The sequence below is a fragment of the Hemiscyllium ocellatum genome, chromosome 37 (genome assembly GCF_020745735.1).
Source record: "Hemiscyllium ocellatum isolate sHemOce1 chromosome 37, sHemOce1.pat.X.cur, whole genome shotgun sequence".
In the NCBI taxonomy this organism is placed as follows: Eukaryota; Metazoa; Chordata; class Chondrichthyes; order Orectolobiformes; family Hemiscylliidae; genus Hemiscyllium; species Hemiscyllium ocellatum.
In genome coordinates, this window is record NC_083437.1 from 32,596,145 (window position 1) to 32,617,422 (window position 21,278).

At 41.5% G+C, this 21,278-nt stretch overlaps 1 protein-coding gene across 1 annotated transcript in view; it reads left to right on the top strand.

Moving 5' to 3' along the window:
- The window catches only part of LOC132833825 (multiple epidermal growth factor-like domains protein 6), a 427,573-nt gene that overhangs the window by 393,182 nt on the left and 13,113 nt on the right, over positions 1-21,278 (top strand). Inside the window, exons 25-34 of the mRNA XM_060852450.1 lie at positions 3,561-3,689; positions 4,233-4,361; positions 5,654-5,782; positions 8,902-9,030; positions 12,093-12,221; positions 13,669-13,800; positions 14,406-14,534; positions 15,310-15,438; positions 16,144-16,272; positions 19,513-19,641. Of these exons, the coding sequence (XP_060708433.1) occupies positions 3,561-3,689; positions 4,233-4,361; positions 5,654-5,782; positions 8,902-9,030; positions 12,093-12,221; positions 13,669-13,800; positions 14,406-14,534; positions 15,310-15,438; positions 16,144-16,272; positions 19,513-19,641 (1,293 nt within the window). The remainder of the gene's footprint in view (positions 1-3,560; positions 3,690-4,232; positions 4,362-5,653; positions 5,783-8,901; positions 9,031-12,092; positions 12,222-13,668; positions 13,801-14,405; positions 14,535-15,309; positions 15,439-16,143; positions 16,273-19,512; positions 19,642-21,278) is intronic.

A 21,278-nucleotide genomic window follows, 5' to 3' on the forward strand; every position in this document is an offset into this window, starting at 1 on the left:
GGAGGAACTCCTGCAGAGATGTCCTGGAGCTGAGATGACTGACCTCCAACAACCATGACTAAGATCCTGCCAATGGAGAGTTTGACCCTATTTCCATTTACTTAATTATTGCTAGAGCTCTTTGATGCCACAGTTGATCAAATGCAGTCACTCTCATCACATCTCTGGAAATTCAGCTTTTTTTCCTCCATGTTTGAACTAGCTTTAATGAGATCAGGAAGTGAGTGGAACCCAAACTGGGCCTCAGTGAGCAGGTTTTGATCAGCAAGTGCTGTTCATTAGCACTTCACTTTGCATCAGTTTACTGATGGTCAAGAACAGACTGATGGGGTGGTTATTGGCCTGGTTGGATTTCTTCTGTCTTTTGGATACAAGACATATCTGAGCAATTTTTCAATAATCAATAGATGCCAGTGTTGAAGCTATACTGAAATAACTTGTCTGGGGGTACAGCTAACTTTGGAGCATAAGTCTTCAGTACTATTGCTGGATTGTTGTTGGGACCACAGCCTTTGCAGTATCCAGTGCCTTCAGCTATTTCTTGATCACAGGGAATGCATCTAATTGGCTGAAAACTGGTATCTGTAAGGTTGGGAACTCTGGAGTGGTGAAGATGGATCATCCACTTGGCACATATTATGAATGCTTCCCACTGTAGATTGTTGTGAATGATTCACCCGTATCTTCTACACTGATGTGTTGGGCTTTTCCACCATTGAGGATGGGGGTATTTATGGAGCCATTTCCTTCAATGAATTGTTTAATTGTCTGCTATTACCAACTGGATGTGACAGGCTTGCTGGTTGTATTGGCTTAGCTCTCTCTCTGTCAGTAGCTGCTTATGCTGTTGGCACATGGGTAATCTTATCATGTAGCTTTATCAGGTTGATACATCATTTTCAGGTATGTCTGTTCCTAATTGTGTCTTGTGGGCGGCACGGTGGCACAATGGTTAGCACTGCTGTCTCACAGCGCCTGAGACCCGGGTTCAATTCCTGACTCAGGCGACTGACTGTGTGGAGTTTGCACGTTCTCCCCGTGTCTGCGTGGGTTTCCTCCGGGTGCTCCGGTTTCCCCCCACAGTCCAAAGATATGCGGGTCAGGTGAATTGGCTTTGCTAAATTGCCCGTAATGTTAGGTAAGGGGTAAATGTAGGGGTATGGGTGGGTTGCGCTTCGGCGGGTCGGTGTGGACTTGTTGGGCCGAAGGGCCTGTTTCCACACTGTAAGTAATCTAATCTAATCTGCTGTCCTGCACTCTCCATTGAACTAGGGTTGATCCCCGGCTTGAGAGAGTGGTGCTGGAAAAGCACAGCAGGTCAGGCAGCATCCGAGAGCAGGAGAATCGATGCTTCGGGCAAAAGCCCTTCATCAGGATCAGCTCTTGATCCCCTTGTTTGCTGGTGATGGGGGAAATGCTAGGCTATGATGTTGAAGATTGTGTTGAAGTACAATTCTGCTGCTGTTAATGACCCACAATGTCTCATGGATGTCCAGTCTTGAGTTGCTAGATCTCTTCAAAGTCAGGTCCATTTAGCACTTTGAAAGTGCCACACAATATGATGTAGGTATTCTCAATGAAAAGGCCAGACTTCATCTCCATAGGACTATATGGTGATCACTTTTGCCAAAAACGTCATGGACAGATGCACCTGCAGCAGGCAGCTTAGTAAGGATGAAGACAGGTATATGTTTCTTGATAGTTCCCTTACTACGCGCTACAGATCTTATCTAGTAGCTGTGTCCTTTTAGTTCCAACCAGCTTGATCTGAAGTGACTCCCCCCTCCCATAGAGCCAACCTCAATGCTTCCTCCAAGTTGTTCAAGATAGAGGATTGCTGATTCATCAGCCAAATACAGGTGGAACAGAGCAATCAGCAAGACATTTATTTTCTCATGTTTGATCTGATGTCATGAGATTCAACTCCTTCCATCAGTGACACTACCTCTAGAACCCAATCAAATGGATTATTATGTCAATCGACAAAGGATCTGTGATCATCAATAAACTTTTAAGTGAAAATTTTTAATGAATTCAAATTTCACCACCTGTGGTGGGATTTGATGCTGGATCCCCCGAACATTATCCAATTAGTGATATGACCACAATGCCATCACCTCCCCATAATTGCCACAAACTCAATAGCTTTGGCCACTAGGTTCTGTTACTCCTGATTTTGTTGCCAAAGACTTGTTATCGTCTACTGACATTGTAGACGTTAGAGCAAATTTATACATACAAAAATATATTTGTTCTACGTATTGCTTTCCTGTCACAGCTTTTGATTATTATATTAGTCGCTCCAACCACGTCCTCCGTTTGCCAACAGTACTAAAGTCTGTTTTGACTCTAACAGCGTTATTTTGGTTGGCAGTCAGGAACTAATCAGAAATTGGATTATCTAACTAGTCCTAGGTTAATGTCTTCCAGTTTTCTCCTCTCAAATTGATTTTCATTGACATCACTATTATTCTACAGAAGTGATCCGAAACAGTGAGTTGTTAACAGGCTATTTCAATGCGAAGGCATCACTGACAAGTTGAATCCTGATTTCACTTGATGCTCGTACCTGAACCTTTTCCAATTCCTATCTAAAAGACACCTCAATTGCCCCGGAAAGGTGAAGCAGCACTAGGGAACTTCAGAGGGCAATTAGTAATTAGCAAGGATGGGATTCAGTTATGATTAGAGCCAGATCCGAGGTGTGAATAACGGGTTTTCTTCACAAATTAAGTACTTGGGTTTTATAACAATTTGAAAAGACACTTTTACTGACACCACCATTTTATTTCTGTTCTTCTAACTCAAATTCTCAAGCTGCCTTATGGCATTCCTTCTCTCATTCCCTGGATTACTAATAGCCCAGCAAACAGAGGTCAGTTAGTTCAATTGGCTGGACAACTGGTTTATGATGCAGAGTACAGTCAACAGTACAGGTTTGATGACTGAGGTTCTCCTCCTCAACCACTACCCTCACCTGAGGTGTGGTCACCCTCAGCTTAAAACAACACCAGACATCTCTCTCTAATGAGAAAGCAGCCCTGTGGCCCAGTAGGAGTATGACAACTTTACTTTTTAATCACCCAGTAACATTACCATTATACTCCCATTCCCCTGTATAATTCTATGAGGCCTAAACTTGAATCATTCAAACATTGGTGACCATCCTTTGAGGTGCTCAGACATTAGGAACTGGAATTCCTTCCTGTAAACAATGCACGTCCTTAAAGCCTACCCCTTTGACAAAGCCCTTGTTCACTTGCCATAATATTTCATTTTAAAAATTCTCTCGTGGGGCATTGGTCTCGCTGACTGGGCCAGAATTTATTGCACAACTCTAGTTGCCCTTGAGAGGGTGGTTGTGAGGTGCTTTATTAAACCTTCTTGAACAAACATGAGTGTTTGTGACTCACAGTGAAATTATTCAATCCTGGCAAATTTTTGGGGATCTACTTACTGTGTTAACAATGCTATGTAAATGCTGGTTGGTATTAAGCTGAGCTAAAGTTTTGTGTGCTCGATAGTACCTTGTCCTTCATGTTCTTTCTTTGTTTCTGCAGCATGCCCAGAACATTCATTTGGGGAAAACTGCAGCCAGTCTTGTCATTGTCAAAATGGTGCCAGCTGTGATCATGTGACCGGTCAGTGCAGCTGTCTTCCTGGCTGGATGGGAACCACATGTCAGAGAGGTACATTCTGCTTCACACTACAACCATACAGCCACCTCCCTTCGAAACAGACCACAATAAACATAGGCATGCTATAACGTTCCACAGCTTCTCAGAGATCTGCAGATCTACCCCTCCCTACTTCTCTTCATCAGCCTCCTCTTTTCTTCCTTCTCTGTTTCTCACCGTCCCCTCTCCCTCTGTCCCAACCTCATTTTCTTTGCCTCCTCACTCGCACTGTGACAAACCTCCAGGGAAGCATCTACTAAAGTTAGAAAGCCTTCACTCAAACCCCATTGGTTTTGTGTAACCAAATGGATGGCATTGCAATGTTCAGAGACCTCAATTATTGTCTGTGTGTGTTGGAGAACTTCAGAGTTTACATATACATCAATTGTGATATACCTTTTGCAGAAAATCTATTTCCTGTTTTTTTTAATGTACTGAAGACTATCTCGACCCAATGGTGTTTTTGGACTGATTTGAGAGCTCACTAAAATTTAGTCTGATGCACAAATAAAAATAACATCCATATCTAAAGACCGTTTTTAAAACCTTTCCCAGCATGTTCAGCCGGTTTCTATGGTGCCAATTGCTTGCAAAGGTGCATCTGTCGTAATGGTGGAACATGTGATCATGTGACTGGTCACTGCACATGCCCATTAGGATGGACGGGAGTAGCGTGTGAGCTGGGTAAGTAGTGAAAATGAACAAACACTGTTTTTGCTTTGCTTATCTTTACTGTTTGGGTTATAGATGGTTCTGTGGTATGTTTAAAAAGACAAAAAAAGCTGTTATGTATCAAATTATCCTAAAGTAATTCACAGCCAATATAATGCTTCTGATACATATATAGTATTGTAATGTTACTATAAGCAATTTTATAAGTGCTTTTTCAGGAGTACAGAACTTGAATATTGCTGGAAAAGGACTCATTTTGTCGAGGTTTTTTTTTCAGGACATTCTGTCTGTCACACTGATGAGTAATGTGGTTTATGAATTTCATTGCCAGTATGATGCTGGCTGTATATTCCAAGGACTTGTAGTTTATATTAAATGGCATGTCCCTTTGGCTATTTGCAACAAGCAGGGTACGAGCTGGAGCCAACCAGCATGTGTTTGGAAAACCCAAACTCTGCCTAATATTAGATGAGATCCTCTGATTGGATAATGATTGCTAAATAATTTTTAGTAAGCTAAGAATTAAGATGACAACCAATGTAAACCTGTCAGTCAGACTTGCAATATGGTGCACTTGTGTGTACGAGAATATATATATATATATATATATATATCAGGAAGAAAGAAATAGCATGTACATGTATTGCACCTGTTTCAACTCAGCAAAAAAAATGATAAAAACCAAAAGAACTGCAGACAGTGTAAATCAGAATCAAAAACAGAAATTGCTGGAAAAGCTCAGCAGTCCTGACAGCATCTGTGAAGAGAAATCAGAGTGAATGTTTTGGGTTGAGTGACCCTTCCTCAGAATAAAATATGATCATCATTCTCTGGTTCATCTTGGAGGATTTGTCATCTAACTGGTGCATACCCCATGGTAACATTTCTACCAATCAGAATCCACTTGCTAACGAATCAGCATTATTTTCTCATACAGTTAAATACAGGTTTTCCCTTTACATTGGTGTTTCTTGCAAGATGAGTACAAAATGAAAAGCTTCAACAAAATGGGTCTTTTATCAGCAAGACAGACAGTTTCATTGTTAGTGGCGATTTACAATGAGTTGACAATAAGATAGCCTGTTTTTTTCGATATGTTGTTTGGTGAGAATACTAGGAATTATTCATTTGCTGTTCTTCAAATCTTACCATATTTGATCCTTTACACTCGTGAAGCTTGAATTTGACTTTGACGGATACAAATAACGTGATTAATTTCTGGTTTGAGGATCAACTGATTTGTGATTTAGCCCTCAGTGGCTAACTAACTCAGTGGTATGGTAACCTACTCTTGATCTTAACAGAATGTACTCCCGGAAAGTACGGACTGGACTGCCAACTGCTGTGTGACTGCCTGAACGGAGGGCTGTGTGATCGTCAAAGTGGGAACTGTACCTGCCAGCCAGGGTGGTTGGGTGACAAATGTGAAACCCGTGAGTAACATTTGAGTACGTCAGCCAGTGGGGGATCATTTTGGAGGCAGTTTCAGCAGCCAATCAATTCTTTCGTTCTTGGTGTATGGGCCTTGCTGGCAAAGCTTCCATTTATTGACCATCCCTAAGATGGTGGGCTACCTTATTTCTCGTCACAGTTTTGTGGGCGGCATGGTGGCACAGTGGTTAGCACTGCTGCCTCACAGCACCAGAGACACGGGTTCAATTCCCGACTCAGGCGACTGACTGTGTGGAGTTTGCACATTCTCCCAGTGTCTGTGTGGGTTTCCTCCCACAGTCCAAAGATATGCAGGTCAGGTGGATTGGCCATGCTAAATTGCCCGTAGTGTTAGGTAAAAGGGGTAAATGTAGGGGAATGGGTGGGTTGCACTTCGGCGGGTCGGTGTGGACTTGTTGGGCCGAAGGGCCTGTTTCCACACTGTAAGGAATCTAATCTATATAACTGAATGGTGTGTTAGATCACTTTGGACAGCAGTTAAGTGTCAATTGCATTGGTATGTGAGGCTGGAGTTGCATGTAAGCCAGATTAGGTAAAGACAACAGATTTCCTTATGTACAAGAGATTTGTGAAAATGTAGGATTTTGACAACATGGTCACATTTTTGAGTTCAAATTCTCAAACTGCTTTGATGAGATTTAATCTTATATTTCTTTTTATTAATTTATGGGGTGTGGGCATCATTAGTTGAACCAGCATTTATTGCCCATCCCTAGATGACCTTGAGAAGTTGAATGGTGAGTGTATTTTGAACCACCTGAAGTCCCTTTGATTTAAGTAGATCTACAACGTTAGGATACAAGTTCCTTGATTTTAACCCAGTGACACTGAAGGAATGTGTCCAGGTCTTGCTGCATTTGGATTCAATGACTGAGGAATCATGGATAATGTTAGAAATGACCTAATCATCAATGAACATCTCCGCTTCTGACTTTACTCAAGCAGCTGATGATGGTTGGGGTAAGGACATTATTCTGCAGAACTTCTGCAGAGATGTCTTGAAGCTAAGATGACTGACCTCCAACAGTTATGACTATTTTCCTTTGTGACAGGTAGGACTCCAACTAGCATAGAGTTTTCCCTATGATTCCCATTAAGTACAGTTTTGCTCGGGCTCCCCAGTGCCACACTTGATCAAGTATGACTTTGATGCCAAAGGTAGACATTCTCACCTCACCTCTGGAATTCAATTTTTTGTCCAAGTTTAAAATAAGGCTGTAATGAGGTCAGGGATTGAGTGACCCTGGCAGAATCCAACCCTGACCATGATATTGTTAAGCAAGCCTTGCATGATAGCCCATTTAATGACAGCTTTCATCATTTTACTGATGATTGAGAGTAGACTGGTGTAGTAGTACTTGGCTGAGTTGGATTTGTCCTGTTTTTTGAGTACAGGGCATACCTGGGCAATTTTATACATTGTTAGGTATTTTTAGAAGTTTACAGAATTTGTTAAACTCACTAGGTCAAGGCTATCTCAATTCTCTTTTGTTTTTCTCATTTTTGACTTGGAACTGTGAGAGCCAGTTGAGATTTGAACCTGGAATGTTCTTTAAAAAAAGAGGAGACAACAGATACTAATGTCTGCTGTTGGGCACTGGTCTGGAAAGATATTGTGGGCTAATTACTGCTTTAAGTCACTGTAGATGATTGGATGCCAAGATTTTTTATGCTCAGAGACTGATAGCTGATTGGGAGTTAAATTGGTCAATCAAAGGAGGACTGCTGCTAGTCAACCAATCACAGAGAATGTTGAAAAAAAGAAAGAAAAAACAAGGAATCAACTTTGTTTTAGTCAGCAGGCAATTTTATTTTAGAAGCTGCCGACTGGCAGTTACAAACCTAAACAATTTTAAAACATAGATGTGTATATGAGTGAAAGGATTTTGCCTCAAAGCATGAGTTAGCCTAAGTTTCATACGAATTATAAAATCATGACTGTCTGTGTGGAGTTTGCACATTCTCCCTGTGTCTGCGTGGGTTTCCTCCAGGTGCTCCGGTTTCCTCTCACAGTCTAAAAATGTGCAGGTTAGGTGAATTGGCCATGCTAAATTGCCTGTAGTGTTAGGTGCAGGGGTAAGTGTAGGGGAATGGGCCTGGGTGGGTTGCTCTTCGGAGGGTCAGTGTGGGCTTGGTGGGCCGAAGGGCCTGTTTCCACACTGTAGGGAATCTAATCTTGTCATTTGACTGGGGCGATGTAGTATTGTTCCCTCACAGAAAGTGTTTGCAACTAATCACAGGCAACAAGAATATAATTTAATTCCTCATTCTCTTGATTAAGTCAGAATGATTAATTATTGAAAAATAACTCAGTCTATGTTGGTGTCATTTTAAAAAGTCAAACCAGAACTAAAAGTTAAAATTACGATTAAGTTCATCTCTCAACTAGTATGAGTTGTAGATGTTCCTAAACCTTCCTCTCTTGTTGGTTTTATGCTCTGTATCTCCTCCTTTTTAGAATTGAAGAAATATTCACCTCCTTGCCACCTCATCAAGAAGGATGGGTAGGAAAGTCAATTAAAGACTTTCTTGACTTACTAGCAATAAACACTTTTAAGCGGTCAGTGCACAGCTATTTAAGAATCTCAACTCACCACTGCCCCAGTTACTGGAGGGGCCAGTGTTGAACTGGGATGGACAAAGTTAAAACTCACACAACACCAGGTTATAGTCCAACAGGTTTCTTTGGAAGTACTAGCTTTCAGAGCGCTGCTCCTTTGTCAGGTAGCTGTGGAATAGGATCATAAGATACAGAATATATGTCTTATGATCCTGTTCCACAGCCACCTGATGGAGGAGCAGTGCTATGAAAACTAGTACTTCCAAATAAACCTGGCTTTGCGTGATTTTTAACCCAGTTACTGGCAACAGAGGCTATCTTATGGCAAGGTGGGACTCTATTGTTTAAGTTTGCAATAGAATGAGAAGCTTTCTAGTCAGCTCTTAAATTGATTTGCCTGTGACCTGGCAAGCTTTCTCAGTCATGGGGAGAGTGAATAAATTACCAAAGAACTCAATTTGACCTGCAAATTGCAGTTTGTCTGTTTATTGTTGGGACTCCTGTCTAACACCAGTCCCTACCTGTTTCCCTGTATGACAGCTTGTCCCAAGGGTACTTATGGAGAGTTCTGTGAGGAATATTGCAACTGTGAGCATGGAGCATCATGTCACCATGTGACAGGAAACTGCCAGTGCACCAGGGGATGGAGAGGGAGACGATGCGAGAAAGGTCAGTGAATTGATCAATGTAAAAATCATGTCCAGAATTTCATAATTCAGTCTCATAACCTTGATTTTAACATTCCTTCTCCATTTTAGGTCATAGTACAAATGTACAAACTGAAAGCAGGAGTAAGCAATTCAGCTGCTCGAGCCAGATCCACCATTTGAGATAGTGACTGATTTGATTGTGGCCAGTACTTGACCTACTATAACCTTTGGCTCCCTTTTTAATCCTATAAACTGCTATATCTAACAATTTATCCCACCCTATCCTATCTACGTACTTTTACAATTACCTTGTGCCCTCTTCACAACTTAGTCTCCTATCTGTCTTCGTGCCATGAGTAAATTTAACAACTGTACATTCTCTCCTCTGAACTAAGTCAGTGACATAGGTTGTAAATAGTTGAGATCCCAGCACTGATCTCTGTTGCACTTTACCAATTCAAACAATGGCCTACTTTCCTGATGAAGGGCTTTTGCCCGAAACATTGATTTTCCTGCTCCTCGGATGCTGCCTGACCTGCTGTGTTTTTCCAGCACCACTTCAATCTTGACTATAATCTCCAGTATCTGCAGTACCCATTTTCGTCTAATTAGGTCTACTCTCTGCTTCCAGGTAACCAATTAGCTAACCAATCCTCTGTCCATGCTAATATGTTACTCTGCGTACCATGAGTTCTTTTCCTGTGTCATAACTCCATTATGGCACCTTATCAAATGCCCTTCGGAAATTTAAATATATTACACCTGCAGGTTCCTCTTTGTCTGTAATGCTTATTGCTTCCTTAATTCTAATAAATTCATCAAACATAGTTTCTCTTTCACAAAATCACATTGATGCTGCCGATTGCATTATTTTCTCAGTGCCCTATTATAATCCCTCTAAAACTGATTTTATCATTTTGCCTGTATTAAATGTTAGACTAACTGGCTTGAAGTTTACTATTTTCCTCCTTTCAAGAATAGTGGAGTTAGTTTTCATATTTTCCAATCTGATAAGACCTTCTGGGAATCTAGAGAATTTTGGAAAATTACAACCATGAGAATAGGGTAGACCTGGATTTGACTGGTCTGATGAGCTTAATGTAAAAGTGTGGACCATTTAATAGTCTTTTTGTGGGATTTTTAGTCAAGGGTATGACAAACATTGGATAGGATTCTTGATTTCCATGTCTGTTTTCTGTTCACCAATTTCACATGTTCTTGGGGTATTGAGTATAAGACCTGGCAAGTCATGTTAAAGTTGTACAAGACATTGGTTCGGCCGCATTTAGAATATTGTGTACAGTTCTGATTGCCACATTACCAAAAAGATGTGGACGCTTTGGAGAGGGTGCAGATAAGGTTTACGAGGATGTTGCCTGGTATGGAAGGTGCTAGCTATGAAGAGAGGTTGAGTAGATTAGGTTTATTTTCATTAGAAAAAAGGAGATTGAGGGGGGACCGGATTGAGGTTTACAAAATCATTAAGGGTATAGACAGGGTGGATAGAGACAAGTTTTTTCCCAGGGTGAAGGATTCAATAACGAGAGGTCACACTTTCAAGCTGAGAGGTGAAAAGTTTAAGGGGGATACACGTGGCAAGTACTTTACACAGAGGCTGGTGGGCGTTTGGAACGTGTTGCCAGCAGAGGTGGTAGAGGCAGGCACGGTAGATTCATTTAAGATGTGTCTGGACAGATGCATGAGTATGTGGTGAGCAGAGCGATACAGATGCTTAGGAATTGGGCGCAGGTTTAGACAGTAGATTTGAATCGGCTCAGGCTTGGAGGGCCGAAGGGCCTGTTCCTGGGCTATAAACTTTTTTTGTTCTTTGTTCTTTGAAGATTATAATCAGGAATGTGCCATTGTTACATCTTCCTCTTATGATGCTTTTCCAGGACCTGCTATCCATAGAAATCCTTACTGTAACAGTTGAGCTTTCATCATCACCAGCACTTCAAGTGATGGTCCATTTAAATGGCAGCTTTCAAAATCAGACTGAATCCCCAATAATTCAAACCTCTGGCCTTGTTCACAGCTGTGCACAAATTAGGATTCTCCAATTAACAATTCTCCCCTAATTGGAGTCAAACGCTTTCTGGAGTACATCATAATGACTTGCACTATCTCCTGTCACCTCCAAAATTTGGAAATCAACTTCCTGTCTGATTGATGTTGACAGGTTAAAGCTACTGAATAATATTTATTTGCAGGAGGAATAATAACCAGAAGTGACATTATCCAGGAAAAATCTGAAAGTGGTACCAGACGTAAAATTAGTCCACAGGTGGTTGATATATTCTTTTTCTGATCAATGCTTCCTACAGACTTTTCACTGAAAATTCTTGAAGGTATAGTTTGCAACAAGAACTCACAAGGAAACAAACACTTTTAACATCTTTCCCCTGTTCGTATGTGTTAATGGAAATCATGGGATTTCATTCTTGAGTTACAAGGGTGTCCTTTATTGAGACAAATGCAAACCTTGGAAGCATGATCCACACCAAACACACTTTACAATGAGCCGTATATTAATGGTCCAGGAAACTAGCCTCACCTCACATCTTTCCAGTGATGGTCCATCTGTTCTTGCCATCACAACCTCATTGCGACCAAACTGCACTCTGGGAAATCGCATTGTGAATCAGGTGAACCATGTCTATTGGATGGCCACAGAGTTAAGGGTTAGTCCACCAAGCTACTCCAGGAACACAGCTAGGTTGAATTATAGTTCTATTCTTTAGTTCCATTACTGTCATTGACTGAAATCACTTAAACGCAGGTAGTAATTTTTTTCAAGTTCCCTCAGTCTTACTTTCCTTGTATTTTAAGAAAAGCCCAAGCCGATTAGGCTAATGATTTATTACTACTGTCCCTGATTCTGGATACCCTGTGATTTTGGTGTAATGGACTGTCTAATTAATATGAAATTATATGGGACTTGCTCCAGATAACTTGCCAACCTAATCTTGACTTGGTCTTTCGCCCAAATAACTGAGTTTATCCATTATCCATGTACTCAACTCAACAACCTCCTATTAGTCTTGTAGCTGATGTTAATCCTCATTTCGCCTTCTCCTCTAGCTTGTTGGCCTGGCTACTATGGTGACGATTGTGCGCAGCGGTGTAACTGTTCCCCCAACACCCCCTGCAACCATGTGACAGGTGAATGTGGCTGCCCTCCAGGATTTACAGGCAATGGGTGTGAACAGAGTAAGTACTTCATGACTTCATCACGCTCATTATAATCATCAGGAATAAAATTGTGGAAAACCTGAATTAAAACTGATTCATGTCTCGAAGAAAAGGATCAGTTGAAGCATTATTCTTCCTTTGACACAACATCAAAATATAATTGGTTCCATTACGAGTAAACGAGAGGCTGGTATTGATTAAGTCTCTCAAGATGCCCTTAATCAGTTTATCTCAAATTATCAAGAGGTACAATGACTGTTATGTAAGAAGCAGATACACACAGCAAGATCCCACAAGGAATGATGAGATGAATAACCACTTAATTTGCTTTTGATGATGTTCATTAAGGAAATAGTGTAAAACAAAATACCAGCAACCCTCTGCTTATCTTCCAATGGTGTTGTGGTACACAGAGTATCTGCTCCTGCAGGCAGAGACACTTAGCCGAAACATTGCATCTTCGACAGCACACCGATGCATCATTAGGTCCTGTAGCGGGGCTTGAATCCACAAACTCCTGATTCGGGAAAAACTCAACATGCATATTCCATTTATTCGTTATAAAACATCACAGGAGTCTTAGACAAGATTTTACAGTCGAAGCGTATGGCGCTGGAAAAGCACAACAGGTCTGGCAGCATCTGAGGAGCAGGAGAATACTGCCTGACTGGCTGTGCTTTTTCAGTGTCACACTTTTTGACTCTGACTCTCCAGCATCTGCAGTCCTCACTTTCTCCTAGACAAAATTTTACAGCCTGACATAAGGAGAAATGACCAAAAGCTTGGTCAATAAAGACTTGGGGATGAAAGGGTTATGATAGCGCCAGAGTGACACAGCGGCACTTGGAGTATACATGCTGGAACAACAAGTGTATGGATGCTGTAAGTTGCTGATTGAAAGCCCAATCCAAATTGCTGGCCTGCAATTTCTGACTCAGATGCTGACTCACCAGCTGTGTCTTTCCAGAAGGAGTCATAGAGACATACAGTGCAGAAAAGGCCCTTTGGCTCACTGAGTCTTCACTAACATAACTACCATTAAAGGCAGCTGAAAATGTGTTGCTGGAAAAGCACAGCAGGTCGGGCAGCATCCAAGGAACAGGAGAATCGACGTTTCGGGCATAAGCCCTTCTTCAGGAATCTTATGCCCGAAACGTCGATTTTCCTGTTCCTTGGATGCTGCCTGACCTGCTGCGCTTTTCCAGCAACACATTTTCAGCTCTGATCTCCAGCATCTACAGTCCTCACTTTCTCCTACCATTAAAGGCATTCTAATTACAATTTCCTGCATGTATCCCACATCCTTGAATGTTATGATATTTCAAGTGCTCATATAGAGTCAAATAGCATTGACTACATAGCTTTATCAGTCTTCTTGCAAATTTCTACCTATCATTTTTTCTCTAAATTTGCTTGTCTTTCCAGTTAACCTTTCACACATTTTGTCTGTTGTCTCTTTCACTAGCCTGCCTCCCGGGTACTTATGGACAGAACTGTAACCAGGTGTGCCAGTGTTCAGCTCAAAACCAACAGTGCCACCCAGTGAGTGGAGAATGCATCTGTGCACCTGGTTACCATGGAGACAACTGCAACCTGAGTGAGTTTTGCTTAACTTGATTGACCTGTATGATCCACAGGTAGTCACTGCACCTTAGGCAGCAGTCAAGATAAACTGTAAAGCAAGACTGACTGAATCCTTTGAGTGGCTCAGTAGATAGCTGTGCTTCCTTATGTGATATCAGTTGCATGGCCTTACATTCAATCCCCTGACTGTTGATCTAAGCAGCAATGAAAAGGAAAGAACTTGTATTCTTATAGCACATTACATATCCTCAGAATCCCCCTAAATGCTTTACTGCCATATCAAGGGCTTTGCCTGACATGTAGTCATTGTTTTAATGTAGGGATGTGGCAGCCAATTGGCTGACAGCAAGGTGCCACAAGATGCAAAAGGGTGGTGGAAGCTGATTCAATAATAACCCTCATAAGGAAATTGGGCAAATATTTGAAAAGGAAAAATATTGAGGGTTATGAAGACTGGGCAGGATGGAATGGAACTAATGAATAAAGCTCTAAGAACTAGTACAACCACAATGGGCTGTGGAGAAAAGCCCATGAAAGGTGAATAGGTGATTCCCTGGCAGGGTGGACAGGTCTCTGATTATCTTGTGATGTTCTGTTTCTTCTCTAATCCCCTAAAAGGATGTCCAGACGGGAGGTACGGATCCAACTGCGTCCAGCTGTGTCAATGTTTGAACAGAGGCCTGTGTGAAACAGTGACTGGGACATGTATCTGTCCACCTGGGTATGTCGGAGCTGACTGTAATCAGAGTAAGTGAACAGCAACATGAGGAGGACTCAGTTATTGAAGGGTTTGGATCTGCATTAGAGGGCTGGGGTTGAGTGCATTATGTCCAACCTTCAACTGAATTGGGACAGAAGACTTTAAAACATTATCAGTAAAATAAAATCCATCCTCTGTGCCTGCAGGTGAAAACAAAATCAACATCATGTCTTAGAGATAAATAGACCATAAGACCATAAGACATAGGAGTGGAAGTAAGGCCATTCGGCCCATCGAGTCCACTCCGCCATTCAATCATGGCTGATGGGCATTTCAACTCCACTTACCCGCATTCTCCCCGTAGCCCTTAATTCCTCGAGACATCAAGAATCTATCAATCTCTGCCTTGAAGACATTTAGCGTCCCGGCCTCCACTGCACTCTGCGGCAATGAATTCCACAGGCCCACCACTCTCTGGCTGAAGAAATGTCTCCGCATTTCTGTTCTGAATTGACCCCCTCTAATTTTAAGGCTGTGTCCACAGGTCCTAGTCTCCTCGCCTAACGGAAAAAATTTCCTAGCGTCCACCCTTTCCAAGCTGTGTATTATCTTGTAAGTTTCTATTATTTGAAAAAGTAATGATTTCAAATTATGTGAAGAAGCAACAGAGGAATGGGATTATGTAGATATCTGTTGCAGAAAGTGAGCATGAAAACAGTGGTTGAATGGTCTCTGTCTATGCTCTGAATTTGCTGGATTCTGTCTGGTTTCTGGAGCAGACCAGTGACCTTGGTTGACACTACATCTCCTTTTACCCCCCAGCCTGTCCCACTGGATACTATGGGATGGATTGCTCTGCACCCTGTTCCTGTGGTGAAGGTGCAAAGTGTGACCATGTGACTGGAAGATGTATCTGTCCAGCAGGCAGGATTGGTTCCCAGTGCCAACATGGTGAGTAACTTATTGTCCCGAGTCTGAGTGATGGGCCCTTGCTATTCGCTCACATGATATCTGGCAACCTGTCTTAGGAGGGCAGGCAATTTCAACAGGGAAACAACAATCTAGTTTAGTATCGGAGCTGGACGGGGCTAGACTTCAGAGTTTTCAAACTCAAGATTTAAAGTAAAGTTTTGCATGTGTGTTACAACATCAGCAAAACTACTCATGAAATCTGCATGCATGTGTGTGAATCTCTGTCCCTGGTTTCTGTCATTTGTGAGGCCTCCTTGGTAATATGTTTTTGATGGAAGTAGGATGTCCTGTTGGTTCACAGATTCCACAGAGGGCACTGGATGGCTAGTTGGATAGAAATAGGGAAAAATGCAGGAGATGGGCACTCAGTAATAGACCTGGTACAGACATGATGGGCTGAATGGTTTTTCATCTACACCGTAACAGTTCTTTCATTCTGTGATTCAAAGCAAAGATAATTAATGGTCTGAGAAAGGTCTAACAGCATTTCTTGACCAATGATCTGATGGAAGAATTGTAGGAGATGATCACCAGCCTATATTACCTGTGGAACAAATATATTGTGACATCCACACTTTGTCTGTCCTCACCAGACCTTAGGGTTCTTAGCTCTAATCTCAGTCTCTTTGTCGCACATTGATATTGAAATGTGTTTGGTAGGTAACCACTGTTTTGTATATTCAGTGTGTCCTAAAGGCAGGTTCGGTCAGGGATGCCAATATATCTGTACGTGCAAGAATGGAGGATTGTGTAACCCAGTTGATGGTTCGTGTTCCTGTGGTCTCGGCTGGACTGGGGCCCGATGTGGACAAGGTGAGCACATCGTACATTCAACAGAAACTTAACACTCACAAGGAAAGCACTTAGTGTCATTTTGAGATCAATTCTTGAAGGCTCCAGTATGCAAAACCTGCATTTGAAATCTGTGGGTACATTTGATCAGAAATTAAATGTAAATTGAAAATAATATTTTTCAGTATACTGACCTTCAAGATTGGGTTTCCTTGTCACTAGAAACACTACCTTGGGTTGATAGCCTTTCACAGCTAACCTCGAGCCTGCAGGAACTTAATCTCCTGCAAGCAATATGGGAGTAAAATCATACAGGGTGTTAAAAATGCTTAGATTAGATTAGTGTGGAAACAAGCCCTTTGGCCTAACAAGTCCACACCAACCCGCCAAAGCGTAACCCACCCAGACCCATTCCCCTACATTTACCCCTTCACCTAATACTACGGGCAATTTAGCACGGCCAATCCACCTGACCCGCACATCTTTGGACTGTGGGAGGAAACCGGCGCACCCGGAGGAAACCCATGCAGACACGGGGAGAACGTGCAAACTCCACACAGTCAGTCACCTGAGGCAGGAACTGAACCCGGGTCTCAGGCGCTGTGCTTCTTAATTTTATTGAAACAGTTATCAGGTACTAGCTATAAAAAAAGAATTGGAGGTTGGGAGTAAAGGTTAGTCAGAGATATTAGAGGTCTTGTGATGAACCCTTTAAGAACATGACTCAAGTTGGCAAACCTGTTTCACATCTCTTTGTTAGTTCTTTATCTTCTACATCTGTGTTTTTCATTGGCTTTAGACATGCCTTTAAAGCTACATATAAGGAGATTTTTCTTTTAATAAAGCAATGGCTTTTACCTCCAATAAATTAATACGGACGAGGAGAAGATCAAGAAAATTCACAGAATAAGAGACAGAATTGTTAGAAAGATCAACTTAAACATTGGAAGACAGGTACAGAGGTAGACTATTCAATCCCTTGAGGCTGAGGTGCAGAGCACAGCACAAGAGTGTGTAGTGCTGGAAAATCACAGCAGTTCATGCAGCATCCAAGGAGCAGAAGAATCGACATTTCGGGCAGGAGCCCTTCATCCAGTACCACACACTCTCGACTCTGATCTCCAGCATCTGCAGTCCTCACTTTCTCCTGCAGAGCACAGCATCTCTGACACTGCAGCACTCCCTCAGTACACTATTGGAGCATCCACCTAAATTATTTGCTTAAGTTTCTTGAGTAGCGCTTGAGCTTACAAACTTTTGACTGAGGTGAGAATGCTACCAATAGCCAAGGCTGACATCTTAACTTGATAAATTATAATAAAACAAAGCAGAAAACATTGAGACATGGATAAGACAAAGGGAAAGCGAGGGAGCCACTGACAGAGTATTAGGGCTACGGTGTTCAGGAGGGATATTGAGAAGCACCTACAGACAATCAGCAGTAAATATTTGGAACTCTCTTCCACAAATGGCAGTGGATGCTAGATTAGTTGTTAATTTTAAATCTGAGATAGATACGTTTTTGTTAAGCAAAGGAATTAAGTAATTCAGGACAAAGGCAGGTATGCAGAGGTAGGCCATAGTTCAGTTATGATCTTATTGGATGGCAGAACAGGCTTGATGGGTTGAATGGCCTATACCTGTTCCTGTGTTCCCATGTAGATAGAAACAGAGACAAAGAAGATGAGAAAGATAGAAAACAGGATGAAAAATGTAGCAGAAAGACAAACATAGGTAAAGTGTGCAATTATTTTAACTATTATGAGTTGTTGTCCTGTGACATTTCTTGTCATCGTTGTTTTTGAGCCCATTGCCTGACTTCTGCCACAACTCTCTGGCATGATGCACTGGAAATCAAGGCCCATTACTGCTGGAGTCATACAAGTGTGAAAGGATTTATTCAAACTATCCAAAATCCCCAGTGTATCTGACTGATGAACTCCGATTAACAGAAAACACTCATCACAATCTGTACATTACAAGTAAGCAGTTATTTATTCAAAATGCTTTTGACCGATGACAGAAAAGAAGGACAGATTACTATTTAACTATATATAACTTAAACAAAGAGCCTTAAAAAATCCATTTTCTTAGAAACAGACACACAAAAATAGACACAACACAAATATTAAAGGTTGAGAACAAACAAAGAAATATCAGTGATGTTGATGTCTGACACCAATCTGGACAATGGACATTGATGAGGTGTCTCCCTCGAATTCCTTCCATTTTCTTTTTGATGAGGTGACAGGGTTATGGACATAATGATTCTGAACCTTTTATTTTCCACTTGAAGATTTGTATTTTCAAGTCCCCAGCTTATCCAGTTTCGTCTTATAGCTCAAATCGTCCTTTCCCAGCAACATCCTGGTAAATCTTTTCTGAACCCTCTCCAGCTTAATAATATCCTTCCTATAACAGGGCGACCAGAACTGGATACAGTATTCCAGAAGAGGCCTCAACATTGTCCTGTATAACTTCAACATGACCACCTTTTTAGAGGAGATTGGACATTGTGGGTAGTAGGGATCCTAAGGGCATTTTCTGAAAGTGGTCTTCTGTTTTTACTTTCAAGAAAGGAATTTGCAGAGAGAGAGAGAGAGATTAGCTAGTTGCTCAAGACTTTATTTTACTTCTCCATTCACAGAAGGATGAGAGAGAGGTGTTTTCTCATTCACAGGCTGTTTTTTCCAAATACTAAACCACTTGCCCATGCGCCAATCCAGAAGTTGTTACTGTGCTAAGTACTCCTGCCTGCACATACAACTGGTCATGTTGAAAATCCAATCAAAATCAGTGACTGGGCAAAACTGGTCCTGGACACCCACCTCCAGAGCCAGTCCAGCATTCTCCCCCACTGCTTGTATAAGCCAACATTGAGCATACAACACACAGTAAGTTCCAATAACTCATTCTTTTAAAACTTGCAACATCTTCTTTCACAGTCCCTTGGTTTAAAAGAAGTATCTTATTCCCATTTCTAAATCTACAATCCAAAAAAATAAAAATGACCTTGACTGTCTGCATATGCTTATAAGTTGTTACATCTCTAAATCTTCCCAGTTCTGACTACAGGTTATTGACCTGAAATGTTGTCTCTTTTTCTCTGCACAGATGAGACTTTCCAGCACTTTAAATTTTCATTGAAGATTTCTAGTATCAGCAGTATTTTGATTACTGTTATTGTAACTTGTGTTGATGATTCTGATTGAGACAGAGTTCACAGAAACGGCATTCCCAGTTTGGTTTTATCTTTTCCAGAGTGTCCCCTTGGGAAATTTGGTGCAAACTGCCAGCTGGACTGTGCATGCCAAAATAATGGCACCTGTAATCGGGTAACCGGGTACTGCCAGTGTGCCAGAGGGTACTACGGGAACAACTGTGAGCATGGTGAGTTAGTAGGAATCTTTTATAGACTCATAGAGTCATACAGCATGAAAACAGATCCTTTGGTCCAACTAGTCCATACTGCTATAATCCCAACTTAAAGTAGTCCCACTTGCCTGCATTTGGCCCATATCCTTCCAAACATTTCTTATTTATGTACTTATCCAAATATCTTTTAAACATTGTAACTGTACCCACACCCACCACTTCCTCTGGAAGTTCATTCTACACACGAAACACTCTCTGCGTCCCTCATGTCTTTTTTAAATCTTTCTGCTCTCACCTTAAAAATATGCCTCCTTGGCTTGAAATCCCACCATAGGGAAGAGATGCCTGCCATTCACCTTTTATATACCCCTCATGATTTTATAAACCTCTATAAGGTCACCTCTCCACTTCCTAACATCCAGTGAAAAAAAAGTCCCAACTTATCCAGCCTCTTCTTTAAAGCTCATATCGTCCATTTCCGACAACATCCTGGTAAATCTTTGCTGAACCCTCTCCAGCTTAATCATATCTATCCTATAACATGGCAACCAGAATTGGATACAGTACTCCAGAAGAGGCATCAACATTGTATAACTTCAACCAGGTGTCCCAACACCTTTTAAGAGGACACGGGACATTGTGGGTAGTAGGGATCCTAAAGGCAGAAATTACTTTTTATTATTTCTTCTTGGGTTTCTGAGCATCCCCGGCAAGGCCAGCATTTACTGAACATCTCTCCAATGCAGAAAATGGTATATTCCTTCTTAAGGACTGCCGATTCTTTGTCACAACTGAGTAGTTTTCCATGACTATTTCTGAAGTCAGTTAATAATCGACCACATCATTGTGTATTCTCTGACATGGATTAGACAAACTAAATCGAGTCAGCAGGTTTCCCTCCATGAAGGGATGTGAATGAATCAGTTCATGATAATCTTACAGCTTCTGAGTCAATTTCACAGACACCAAAGAATTCAAATTCTTTAACCACCCTGGTGAGATTACTAGGTCAATAACCTTACCAGCACATTACCACCATTGGCTGGGAGGTGATGGCCTAAGGGTATTGTTATTGGACTGTCAACCCAGAGACTCAGATAATGTTCTGGGTACCCAGGTTACAATCCTGCCATGGGAGATGGTAGAATTTGAATTCAATAAAAAAAATGTGAAATTAGGAGGCTAATGATGACCACGAGTCTATTGTTGATTGTTGGAAAAAAACCATCTGGTTCACTAATGTCCTTTAGGGAAGGAAACTGCTATCCTTACCTGGTCTTGGCTACATGTAACTCCAGACCCACAGCAATGTGGTTGCTTCTTAACTGCCCTTTAGGCAACTAGGGCTGGGCAATAAATGCTGTCTAGCCAGTGATACCCTCATCCTGCGAATAATTTTTTAAAAAATAATTACTATATTCATAACTGTATAAAATTGTCAAACAAGTCCATTGGGCCTACTTTCCCATTTGAATATCTAATTCAATTTGAGCCTGGGGAGGGCTCTTGTAAGAAAAGGCCAGTTGGAAAAATCCTGAGCGTGGAAGCAAGTTGGGAAAGTGTGTGAAGGGACTCCGTTTGCTAAGTTGAAGAGAGGAAGATTAATATTGGTCATGGTGTAGAGTGTGTTTGGGAGTAGAGTGGTGAATGTA